General features: G+C 39.7%; 1 protein-coding gene across 2 annotated transcripts; it reads right to left on the bottom strand.

Moving 5' to 3' along the window:
* Positions 1-8,845: 8,845 nt before the first annotated feature.
* On the bottom strand, positions 8,846-12,398 carry LOC108682931. Of its 2 annotated transcripts, XM_018172187.2 has the most exons (3): positions 12,277-12,398; positions 10,900-11,959; positions 8,846-10,835 (listed from the first exon to the last, which is right to left on the bottom strand). In XM_018172187.2, exons 2-3 carry the CDS (start codon positions 11,669-11,671, stop codon positions 9,664-9,666), a joined length of 1,944 nt encoding a protein of 647 aa, XP_018027676.1. In that variant the 5' UTR covers positions 11,672-11,959; positions 12,277-12,398; the 3' UTR covers positions 8,846-9,663. The 2 variants fall into 2 exon arrangements, with proteins under 2 accessions (XP_018027676.1, XP_047736779.1); XM_047880823.1 differs by lacking the exon at positions 8,846-10,835 and having other exon boundaries at positions 11,684-11,959.
* Between the last annotated feature and the right edge of the window lie 369 nt (positions 12,399-12,767).

The following is a 12,767-nucleotide window of genomic DNA, read 5'->3' as shown; positions in this document are numbered from 1 at the left end:
GAGATTAGACAGCTTCATACTGAACCGTGCGCGCACAAAACAGGTTTGTAACAAGCCGATGGTCAAATATTTATGAGGAAATAATCATATCAGGAAATTTTTTAAAACTAAAAAACATAATATGATAGATAAACTAATTTAGTTAAATTTGTTATGCCGAGTCACTTTATTATTTACTCTAAATGTATATAAAATGGATACTTGCGACAATTTAGCTCACTAAAAGTATTTTTGCATGTTATACTACAGCAATAAGAATAAAGGAGCTGCCAGTGTAGAGTTCGGCACTCCTCAGCATGCCTCGTAGATGTATTAAAAGTTATTACATTTCAACGCAATTTAGAATACACTTAACTCATAAGGATACACGTTAAGTACACACAAACTAAGTACAGACAATTCATTTTTGTTGATCATCCTGTTGAATTTAGTGGTAAATATGACAATATATCATACGGAGGTCATCATTATTAGTAATGACGCGCGCTTTGTTCTCAACGTTCGGTTATGAGTCTCCGTGATGTACAAAGAAGCTATATATGCTCCCCAAACTTGAAGGAGACTATAGCTTCTCATTTGTGCGTAGCTTTATACATGGAATATCAAAATTCATCTTGTGCTTTTCCTTCTTAAACACCAAATTAACCGCGATTAAATTCAACCAATGAAAAGTAACTGAGGTGACAACAATTCAAACCACGAACTTACAAAATTCAGCAATAATAATCAATAAAATACAAGTAGAAGGCGACGCTTCACTCACTTTGTACGCATTTGGATAACTAGCTGTCAAAAACGATAGCCTCTTCTGGATTAGCAAAGTTTGAGTGGTAGAAAAAACAAATTAAATACACATTACACCTAATAAAAATTATCCTAACATGAAACTTGATGTTAAAAAACTTTGGTAGCATGACTTCCTGCGGATAAATTTCTATGAGACAACACAAGATTTAAATATATCTGCCCCTACATGCCAAGAATTTACCAACAGCTGAGAAGATGAATTGAGTTCACAGAACTTACAATTGCAGACCTAGTGGCTAAGAAGCAATTTGTATTTTTAGCGCATGTGGGTATAATTGTTGCATTATAACTAGTGATGAAACTGCAAGCAACTCAAAAATATACGAGGCTGAAAAGTTCGGTGCAAGAGCATGAGATGACCGTGAGATCCTCAAAAGATAACCTAATGAGCAACGTCAAGAGCACAACCTTTGTTCTGAACAGCGACGAATTTACAGATAATACGAACAAATCAGACCTGGGGCCCCACTTTCAAAATTCGCTAAGTGAGCGTAAGTACTTACGCTCTATTTTCTTGTCTGTGATTGGTGGATTTTGCTCGAAAGGCCGTCAATGATTGGCTGATGAACTTACGATCTCTTAACTTTTTTTGAAAGTATAGGCCCTGGAGCCACACTATCAAAAATAGTTGAGAGTTCGTAACGTAACTGACGGTTTTTCAAGCTAGACCCACCCATCGTAGACGAGAAATCGGAGGCTCCGTTCACTTAGGTGAGTTTTAAAAGAACGTCCTCAGGTCGAAACAATTGGCGAGAGTAAATTGGTTTCGCGTAGAATATATTTTCCGATAACATGCAATGGAACATTTCTCAGGATGCGTAATGGATAAGATCTTTGTTTGCTTGCAAACTGAGCGGGAAATCAAATAAATTCATTCAACAAAATGAGATGATTCCATGAGTTTATATTATATACCGGTACTGCATTTGATAATCTATTTGCTTAAATATACGAAGCTATTGTATTAACGAACATCTGGAAAGGTTTTAATCCACGAGAATAACATGGAAGGCTATAACAATTTAGGTGATCATGTCTGCAAATTTGAACACTATTATTTTTACACTGCCAAGACGGTGTGAACCGTGACTGTAGTAACGTCGTAAATATGAATATTTCAACTAACAAATAGGCGTTTCAAGTTCTTACGCAAGTAACACACGAATAAAGTTATCTTACGTCGAGATTAAGTAATAAACATTTATCTAATCTCGAGTACAGCCACGTTATAATAAAATCATGATGTTCACCATTGACAAACGCACTTACAATTACTATCCCAATCATCGATCGGTGAATGAAACTTTTTTTAGCGCACCAGATCAAGATTGAATTCCCATACCCAATAAATGAAAACGCAGTTACGCAAACGGTGAGGCAAATCAGAGAACCGATGAGGTGAATTTCGTAGATGATTGTCGCAGAGCTTCTAACTGAGCAAACATTCACAAAAACTAAAAGTAAAGCAGACACGAAGCCATGAGGAAATAAGAAGTTTCCTCAATAAGAAAAGTGAAAGACAATGAACAAAAACTTTAATCATTTGATTGCCAGAATTAATGAGAACACAATACATATACTTCGGTCACCGAAAAGCTCGTGTTTAATATACACAAGCAGAATATATCCACTGAAAACGGAGAATTGTATTAACAAGGCTCCCCTAACCACCTTTTAAAGGACATTTAACAATTGATTCATTCCTATGCGGTGAATTATCAATCAATCAATCGGTAAAGTACCTATTGTTGAATCATTATATCGGAAGAGATAACAATAGATAGCAGAGTAGCTTTAGCATATCGCGGGAGATAACAATAGGTTGCAGAGTACCTATCATGATATCGCGGGAGATAACAATAGGTTGCAAAGTACCCATCATGATATCGCAGGAGATAACAATAGGTGGCAGAGTGCCTATCTGTTTCATAATATCGCAAGAGAAAACAATAGGTTGCAGAGTACCATCATGGTATCGTGGGAGATAACAATAGGTTGCAGAGTATATACCTATCATATCTCGGATGATTACAATAGGTTGCACAGTACCTATCATGATATCGCGATATACCTACGAGAATAGGTTGTAGAACATCATTATTACATCGTCATTATGTGATAGTGTACTTTACTTCAGGCAGTAAACAACGATCATTCGACCACAGCGCACCTTATCATCGGCAGCACAATAAAGCATTATTCAGTTAAGCAACAAGAAACGTAAGGTACGACTGTCAAGGTATACGTGCAGACAAGGGCTATCAGCCCACCAAGACCAGCAAAACTTAGCCTATACATACACTTGCCTAACATAAACTTGCTGCAGAAAACAAGTTATTCACACAAATCTCATGACAAAAGTGTGCACAGGGCTTCGCAAACGGAAATGCTCGGTGCACAGGACTTCATGAAGCGGAAATGCTCGGTGCACAGGACTTCATAAAACGGAAATGCTCGGTGCACAGGACTTCATAAAACGGAAATGCTCGGTGCACAGGACTTCATAAAACGGAAAATTCTCAGTGCACAACTTTCTCAATGTGGAAATGCTCAGTACACAATATAACGCATAAATTATGTAAAAATATTCAAGTACACCGTCGATTCTTTCCATTTTCGTATTCGTGTAACCGAAAATACACCAGTTTATAAACATAAAATTTGCCGTTTTCAGGACTTGTACAGAATGTTTCGCCACATGAGTGTATAACGTTTAGTGAGATAAAAACGCGTATTTTAGCATAATTCTATTCGAGAGCGAACATGCACATTAAAGTCGCCTGAAGGGGACTACAGATACGCGCTTCAGAAGCGACAGCTGAATTAAGATTCATCTCCGGTGTGCGTTTGCGGAGTCCAGTGCACACTTGCGTTTATTAAAAACTATGTTCTGCATCGCCAACAAATTTCTACTTCTAGTAAGGCTACTCTAAGCGGCGGAACTGTTTTGCAGGCAAGAGATGCGAGTCTCGGCCATGTAAGGTCAGTAACCCACTCGAAATTATGAGGGGACATCAATGTCCTATGGGGAGCTCACGTGGACTCCGACCAAAGACACCAATATTGAATTCATACATCTGAAATATGGTTGACGAGCTTGCCTAGTCCTAACTGTAACGCTGAATTCATCAAGCAATGGTCGAAAACCATTTAATCATGTATTTATAAGTATTTATTTGTGGACACATCACCTAAGTCGGCGGCTCAAATCTATGCACGGAAATGCATTCAATGCCTAAAACAGGTTAAAAGATATAAAGCTAATTCATGTAAAGACTCTCAATAAATTCAACGAGGAGACCAAAGTTAACAAGACATTCAGATCATTATTGTAGCAGACAACCCACTTAAACACTAGGATCGGTCTAAGCCATTGAGGAAGCCATGTTAAATTTGCCAGAACCATTCATTGATCAGGCGAAAGCCTACAAACTACAGTTAAAAGCAGAATTTAACATTAGTTATAACACTAGCATACGAGGTTCCTAGTTATGTACTGTGCGTTAAGTTGATGATACCAAATCTCTGCCCGAACGAGCCATGGATTCGGCGAACCGCATCGCGACCGGCAAGCCAGCGTTCGCATCTCACTGATGTCTTTTCTCCTCTCGTTCTATTGGCTCAATACAAAGGGCGGCTCCTAGGGGGCCTATGAGAGGTCTGAGGTTGGCCGGTAAATGGCCAGAAGGTGGCTGATGACAGGTCGGCGGTCGGCCACTGATCGAAGGGCCAAAAGGTGGTAGACAAGAGGCCATCGGCTGGCTAAACCTATAAGCTATTTGGCCACGATCGTTCAGTCTCGTTAAGCAGACAGTTAAGGCTTACAAGCATCGGCAGCGGCGTGCAACACTCGCTTGAAACTCTGGGAATTTTGAAGCCAATTGTGCATTTCAAGTGCAATAAGGGAACATTTTACTGGCAATATCGACGGATTGAAAAATACCTACGAGAATTCGTTTTAGAACAAGTTTCCAGTGAGCATATTTCGACAAATACTTATTTTCACAAATAACACACGCCATAAACGACACAAAACATCATTCCAATAATCACAAAGACCAGGGCCTATACTTTCAAAAAAAGTTAAGAGATCGTAAGTTCATCAGCCAATCATTGACGACCTTTCAAGCAAAATCCACTAATCATCGACAAGAAAATAGAGCGTAAATACTTACGTTCACTCAGCGAGTTTTGAAAGTATAGCCCCAGAATACCAGCGAGAAGCTTTGAGTGACGACTAATGAGTGCAGGTTTGATGAGCGCATTTTATTGCCGGCCATCATGCCGTGAAGTAAGGAACGCAAAATCACTGAAAACGAGTCATTTCTCAGGTATAAGCTAGTCTTAGGAGACAAAACTAGTGATAGCAAATACTAGGTAAAAATGTTAGGGCCTGGAGCAAGTATGTTCCTGCACACTGCCTGCCAGACGTTCGATGGCTACAAAATCTACAGAAATTAGGGCCTGATTGCCAGCGGTCAAGAAAAATCTAAATTTGGCATCCTCTAATCCGACCACCATTCTTAATAGCATTACAAATAGTGAACATCGTATATATACGACGGCCACAGCAACGACGTAGCAACAGCTACATCACTCTGTCACAAGCGTTAGCACCTTACATGTTACGAAAATAGGCGAAAAGTTGCAAATTCCACAACCACTAACCGATATTGAGAAATCCTTATTCCTATCTGCTCGTCTAATAAGAAGCAGGTATTTCTGTGAGGATTTGACAATTAGTGCACAATCCAGATTTTTTTTAACAATTAACATCATTAAAAGCAGAAATACTTGAGATATTTAACATTTATAAATCTCGAATAAATCCGTACGAAAATTCGAGTTAAAATCAACTTAACCAATAAAGCTGTCCTTAAATTACTGTGAATTAGTCTGAAAAGACTACGGTGAGATTAGGGTTAAAAATACCTAACCAAACAAAATGACCAACATAAATTTAATGTAATTGTAATTATTTAATTATACAACAAAAAAGGTTAAATGTTGAACAACGAGGATGATAAACAGAATTAAAAGAATCATTGGTGTCCATTAAAAGAGGAAGGTAGAGTTATACATCGTTATTTAGCGATCAAACTTACAAGCGTTATTCATGAGTTATGATATACGTTGTTACAGCTACATACAAACTTGAGTTCCGTGATAACTTCGATGTTGAAAAGTTCATGAAGTGATAAATATCAGCGACACTAACACGGTACTGTTTGTAGGCAGAGGCAGTTTATTCTTTAATTTTATTCCTTTAGCATTGCAAAGTTTGAATACAAGGACGAATTTTGTCCGTAACTTTCATTATATAACCGGACAAAGAGTAACGGGCAAATCCAACGTTCAACTCATCAAGAACGAAGATACAAGCGATTGACAGAAAAACCTAGGTATGGCTAATAACGATTAAGAGTGGTCCCTTTAAAAAAAATCGTGGTTAAAAAGATGTGAGCAAATTTTTCAACATTTATGGTATTGCTATTCCCCGGGATTGCTGTGGAACCTTTCTCCGTCGAAAAACACGAGATTGATCAATAAAGAGATCGTTTTCACAAATAAACTGAAGAAATTTTCAACATGAGAATAATGTAGGTTAAATAACAGGGATTTAATGCTTGTTCTGCTTATGCATCAACTATCATCAATGCTACTCGTACCTAAAGGAAACTTAGAGTTACAGGATTAAGGGAAAAAGGTGAACGGTTGAAAAATGAAATGTTGAAAGGGTTAAACTCTAAAGACGTTGAAACAGAAACCACAATGAGAGCAAAAAAAAGGAAAGTGTTAACTTAAACTAAAAAAAACGATGAGCTTGACTTAGATGAGAGAGCAGATTGCATTGCAGTTTGAGAATAGTTCACTGTTAAGTACCTAACAGAAAAAGACGCGTAAAGTGAGAGGCAGCTTCTGCGACGATCTTTGGTTTGAGTATACGTAATAACATGTGATCAAAAATTTTATCTGGATAAAAAATCTTATGAACTTTGAAATCGTAAAGAAATCCTGCAGGATTTCTCAGTAGAAAAAAAAATGTCTTAATTTTTAAACCGTCATTCGATGGCCATTATAGACGAGAAGTACAGCGATGTTACTCAATTGGTGTGACGAGAAAAAATATTTTATGAAACATTAAGAAATTATCAAACTGAAAAAAAACGGTGTAATTTTACATAAACATCACTATGAGAAAAGTTGTCAAGTAAAATTTTTGTAAATATCCCTTTTCGAGTGAAATATTATATTTCAAAACTTTATTTTGAACTTCAGAGACAATCTCACAAGTCATGCTATAGCTTAGGCTAAAATGATGTCCAAATTAAAGCTTAATGAAACTTCAGGTCTTCTAAGACGCCGGTTAGAGTAAACTGAAAACTTATGAATAGTGAATAACACTCACTGATGAAGGCTAACGGAGTACAGTAAAATACGAAATTACCGATCAAGTTAAAAGTCTAAATGTTAACAAACAGTTAAATGTAACGTAAGTCCTTATAAACAATAAAGCTGGCTAGCCTCCAAGTATGTTGAATAAGAGTAAAGCGTATAAAAGTTACTATGAGAGTTAAAAAAACAGGCCTAACGTGCTCAATTATGTTCACGTATAAACAGAAATAATTTGAAAACAGCAACAAAGACATTAGTGACTATGCGAAATTTGATCAAAAGAAAAAACTTCCAAGCATTTAGAATGCCATATTAGTCATCCATTTCTATCTCATTAGAAAGAAATACGCGGAATCTAAAGAAAAATGGAAATTTGCTGAAGATTTAAAAAAAAATGCTGAGTTATCCACTTGTAAAATGTCAAATCATAAATTAGTTGTTAGAATAAGAAAATGAGGAAGTCACATCAATGATTCTTGTGCAATTAACATATGCAATTAACATATATTAATTAACATATTCACGACTATCGAGATTCGTTGAGCTGAATTTCTCAATTACGGAGAATTGGTGAATAAACGAGAAAACAAATAACATTAATTATTGTTCGTAATTACTTTTAATATTAAATATCTCTGAGTAATTTATAAACGAACAACTCTCTCTCATTCAAGCGTCTTATTTTGTTCTATTACGATTAAGATTACTTTCCAAGAATTTAACGAATTTCAAAATTCCAAGATTAATCTTCACGATTAATTTTAGAATAATTAGTAATAAATTTCGAAATTAACATATTAGCAAGAGCTTATTACTATTCTTACCTAATGAAAACTTCTAATTTATAATTCTGAATACAATTCCGGGATAAGGTATAACAACAAACAACGACTCATCCATACAATCGCACGTATAACGTCAACACCTGAGAAGCTTTGTTATATGATATAATAATCTCATCTGAACGCGATCCAAGTTAAAAGTTGCAGCCAACTAACCAATTAATCTGTAAGCTTGCAGCTTGTGAGATTAATTAATCTTAATTAATTAATAAAAGATTAATTGATTAATTTAATAAACTAACCAATTAATCTTAATTAAAGCGTGCAGATTGTAAAATTAATTAATCTTGATTATTTAATTAAAGATTAATTGATTGATTTAATAAACTAACCAATTAATCTTAATTAAAGCGCCTCAAATTCATGACGAGCAACAAGTCTGTTCTTCCAGCGCCAGAACCACGGCAGAGACCGCAACAACAACAGCGCAGTAAGAACTGCAGCACCAAAGGGAAGCGAGAACAAAGGCTGCAGTCATAACAATAGGGGGGAAAAAGAGAAAAAACAGCAAAGGAAAGAGAGAACAACAGCAAAGAAAAGAGAGAACAACAACAAGGTAAACAGAGAAGAACATTAGGGGAAAGAGAGAACAACAGCAAGAGAAAGAGAGAACAACATTAGGGGAAAGAGAGAACAACAGCAAGGGGAAGAGAGAACAACAGCAAGGGGAAGAGAGAACAACAGCAAGGGGAAGAGAGAACAACAGCAAGGGGAAGAGAGAACAACAGCAGCGAGGAAGAGAGAACAACAACAAGGGAGAAGACAGAACAACAGCAAGGGAGAAGATAGAACAACAGCAGCGAGGAAGAGAGAACAACAGCAAGAGAGCGAGAACAGGAGAAATGTGCCAACAGAACAGTTGGAATGTGAGAACAGGAAAGTGATGAGAACAGTAGAGGGAAGTGAGAAGGATAACGATAACAGTGACAGCAACGAGAACATGAAAGGCATGTAAGAATACCATAAGAATTAATTTATACATGCAAACTCTGCAGTAAATACCGAGCCTCGAAAACCTGAGAGTGGTTCCATTAACTCGCGATTTCAAGACTAATGTAAAAATTCATCCTTCTTCATACGTGAATTTGTTTGTAATTGTAATTCATCAATTTATACGTGAAGATCTCTATTGCTGAATTGTTCAAAGATCTTTATTAATCGCGATTAATGTTGCAAGACACTCTAGACGTCAACATATAAGAGATCTTCTAATGTACGTAAATCCATTTCAGCAGAGCCGTCAAAATGACTACAGTTGTGTGGTCAAGTCAAATGTTGAAAAATCAAGCTGCTTTAATCTAGTACAAAACGAAAAAGCTGCCGTTTAACACTATTGTGAAAAATTTCAGCCCCTAAATTGACATGAAAATTCATTACAATGACCTGTCACGATGTTATGATACAACTATAGAAGATTTGACTATCTACATGAGCACATAAAATTTTGCATTCAAGAGCTGCATTCACACAGTTTCGCAAAAAAATTGTCTTTAAAAAACAAATTTGAGAAATTACGCTAAAATAAGAAATATAAATGGATTTTATAGCTTGTTCGGAAGATGGAGTGAATTGTATGTCTTCTTCAGGTGCAAAGTTTATTCTATATTCTCGCTGCTTCTTACACGTGAATTTCTTTTAAATCCTGACCAAATTTGGGAGGTAGTTTGGGGCTCAATTTTTGAGTGGAGCGTAATAAAGTAGGTGTTCTAGGTGACAATTCCCCTACCCCAGCTTCGTTATTCGACACGTCCATGAACCTGACACGGTCCTTGCCCGATCTCCTAGGACGTTTCAAATCTGGGGTGTCTCCAAGCTCAGGGAACTTGGTATTATCAACTGGGAATCTGTTGCAGGATTTGTCACCTAAGGATTTCTGTGCCGAGTTAAATTCCAAGTTGATGTTTCGCGGGGAACGCGGAGAAGTAGTTATAAATTTTGGAGAAATCATGGGAGAAACTTTGGTTGGCATTTCCTTGGTTTCATTGCTGTTTAGTTCCATGAAGCCAAGATTACGACCACGGCCTGAGATGCCGGACTGGGCATCATTGATCAAAGTCTTGCTCAATTCCTGTAAACGTTCAACTTTTTGCAGGAATTCACTGTGCCTTCTATTAAGATCGGCATCTTTAGGGTACTTGTTTGCAAGGAGAGTGTCATGAATATTGTGTCTTTCATTACGCAGACATTGGCTACAATTGTTATCACATTTATGGCCGTCAAAATATAATGGTTGTTCGAAATCAAACTCCTCTCTTCCAATAGCGCTATCGGAGGAAATACGTAGCCGTTGCTTCATCTTTTTCTTCTCAATATTCGGACTCAAAGCTTCGTGAAACACATCGCTATCTTTACTCCCTCGATTGTTGCTATTAAAGATCGGCCGAGGAGTGCCTGATTTGGACCAAAGAGAGCATCTGGGATCCATGGCGACTTTAGCGTTGCCGTACAGCATTTCAGACGCTGATGGACCGCTGGGTTTGACACGAGAAACAGACCCACAACCTAGCTCTCCGTTGAGGGAATCAGAGCGACGCAAGGCAAGTTTAGATGTTGCACGATTGGCAGAAGATGCTAAACCTTCAGGGTTGACTCGATATAAGATCCTAGCCGGCCCATCATGATACGGATTTTCGCACTGGGAACAAGGTATTGAATACTCATCAAAGTTACCAGGAGAACTCATTGGTGGTGGAAATTGATGAACGCAATCCACACGGTCCATACTGTATTGTTTGTAACCACGGCCTGGAGAAACTGCCACTGGAACGCCTTCTCCACTTGTGACTCCAACTCCAGAAGGCGAGACTAAGACACTCGCCGCTTGAGCTTGCCCGAGGTATGGGTGGGACTCCAACTCCAGAAGGCGAGACTAAGACACTCGCCGCTTGAGCTTGCCCGAGGTATGGGTGGTTACCTGATGATGGTATTTGCCCGAGGTATGGGTGGTTACCAGACGATGGTATGCCAGGTGAAAATACCGAGTCATTAGGAGAACATGCGCCACGTAAGCCGGGGGAAACCATGGCGCCTGTAGGCAGTGGATGAACAGCTCGAGGTGCAACATTAGCGTTGGCATTAGGTGCCATAGCATTAGGTGCCATATTGGCATTAGGAGTCCAGTAAGAGTTAGGTGCCATATTTTCATTCGGACTCACGTAAGTTGCCACATTGGCATTCGGACTCACGTAAGCGTTGGGTGTCACATTGGCATTTGGAGTTCCGTAAGCGTTATGTGCCACATTGGATGGCGCGAGGTTAGGTGTTTTAGGCGACATGTTGACACCATAAGGTGACCTGGGCGAGAGAAGGCTGACGTTTGGAGACAAAGTAGCACTAGGAGAGAAAGCGACTGTAGAATTAACAGCAGTAACAATTCCTGAGGGCGCCGCCCCCCAGACGGCCTGATTACTAGAGAAGACAGCGCACGATGAAGATAAAGTGTAAGGAACTCCTGCACTACCGGGAAATGAATATGGAGCTGAGGAAGGATAAGAAGGGTAAGAGGCAATAGCCTCAACTGGATGAGGGATGCCAGACCTCAATGAAGGAGAATACGGGAGTTCCATTTCTGTGTTAGCGAAGTACGGGCCAGTCCCTTCCCCCATCTTGATGAAGGCGTTAGGCATCGAGGGATGGTATTGATGACTGAAGACATGAGGGTTGAGGCCATCAGGGTTGAGGTTATCAGGGTTGAGGCCATGAGGGTTGAGGACATGAGGGTTGATTCCATCAGGGTTGAGGCCACGAGGGTTGAGGCCATGAGGGTTGAGGACAAGAGAAGGACAAGGGTGCGGTGCGTACCCTCAGTCGTCGAGCTCGTCCATACGGCAGCGTATGGCCATCTCAGCGACCTCGAGGCTCGTGTAGTCGAGCTCCTTGATGAGGCACAACACCGCGGACAACACGTTGCCGTTCTGCCCACACGTCCGTTACTTACGCGAGGGTTAAATGAGGACACACTAGGCTAAACTTCATCCACACACTATAGGAACTTCATCCATCTACCCACAATACCACGCCACCAACCACACCACAAGCGCTACACCATACACTACACGCCATTAACCACATACCACACACTAAGCACAAGCACGAAACACCACAAGCACGCCAGACCACAACCACCACACACCACATGCGCCACACACCCACAACTCACAAGCACCACACACCACAAGCAACACACACCACAAGCAACACACACCACAAGCACCACACCACACACCCTCACCCTGGTCTTGGGGCGGGCGTGGTAGGGGCGGGCGCCGGCGTCAGGGTGTGGGCGGAGCGACGCCGCCTCCACGTGGGCGTCGAGGCGTCGGTAGGCGGAGTCATAGTGCTGCTGCATGATGTTCCCGCCCTCCATCTGCACCATGAATAATTAATGGCTCATATTGTCCAACATGGATAATTTCTGCACCGATACCTACGCGCCCTCGCTCCATCACCTCCAGGTATACTTTCGTGGTTGAACTATATAAGGTTGACCCACGAGAAGTTCCGTCTTTCAGTTCAGCTTTCTTGTTGCGTCACTGAGATCGAGAAACGTAAACAAACCCGTATTTCTCATGACGGATTGGTTGCCTGGTTTGAACGCATTTCGGTGATTGGTTAATGCCCGTGACGTCACTGAGATCAGTGACGTCACGGGCGAACGACGAACTACACCGCGAAAAATGAGCTTCTCATGGGTCAACCTTGTACTAGTTCAACCATGGATAA

Source organism: Hyalella azteca, unplaced genomic scaffold (genome assembly GCF_000764305.2).
Source record: "Hyalella azteca isolate HAZT.00-mixed unplaced genomic scaffold, Hazt_2.0.2 contig6408, whole genome shotgun sequence".
NCBI classification, from domain to species: Eukaryota; Metazoa; Arthropoda; class Malacostraca; order Amphipoda; family Hyalellidae; genus Hyalella; species Hyalella azteca.
This window is presented reverse-complemented; position numbering and strand designations above follow the sequence as displayed.

What these genes read in the sequence shown, in the direction of transcription:
- LOC108682931 (XM_018172187.2), bottom strand. Translation starts at nt 11,671, where the DNA reads ATGCCTAACGCCTTCATCAAGATGGGGGAAGGGACTGGCCCGTACTTC. An exon ending in CTTAGTCTCGCCTTCTGGAG is followed by an intron (nt 10,836 to 10,899) that starts TTGGAGTCCCAC and finishes CGCCTTCTGGAG; the next exon opens with TTGGAGTCACAAGTGGAGAA.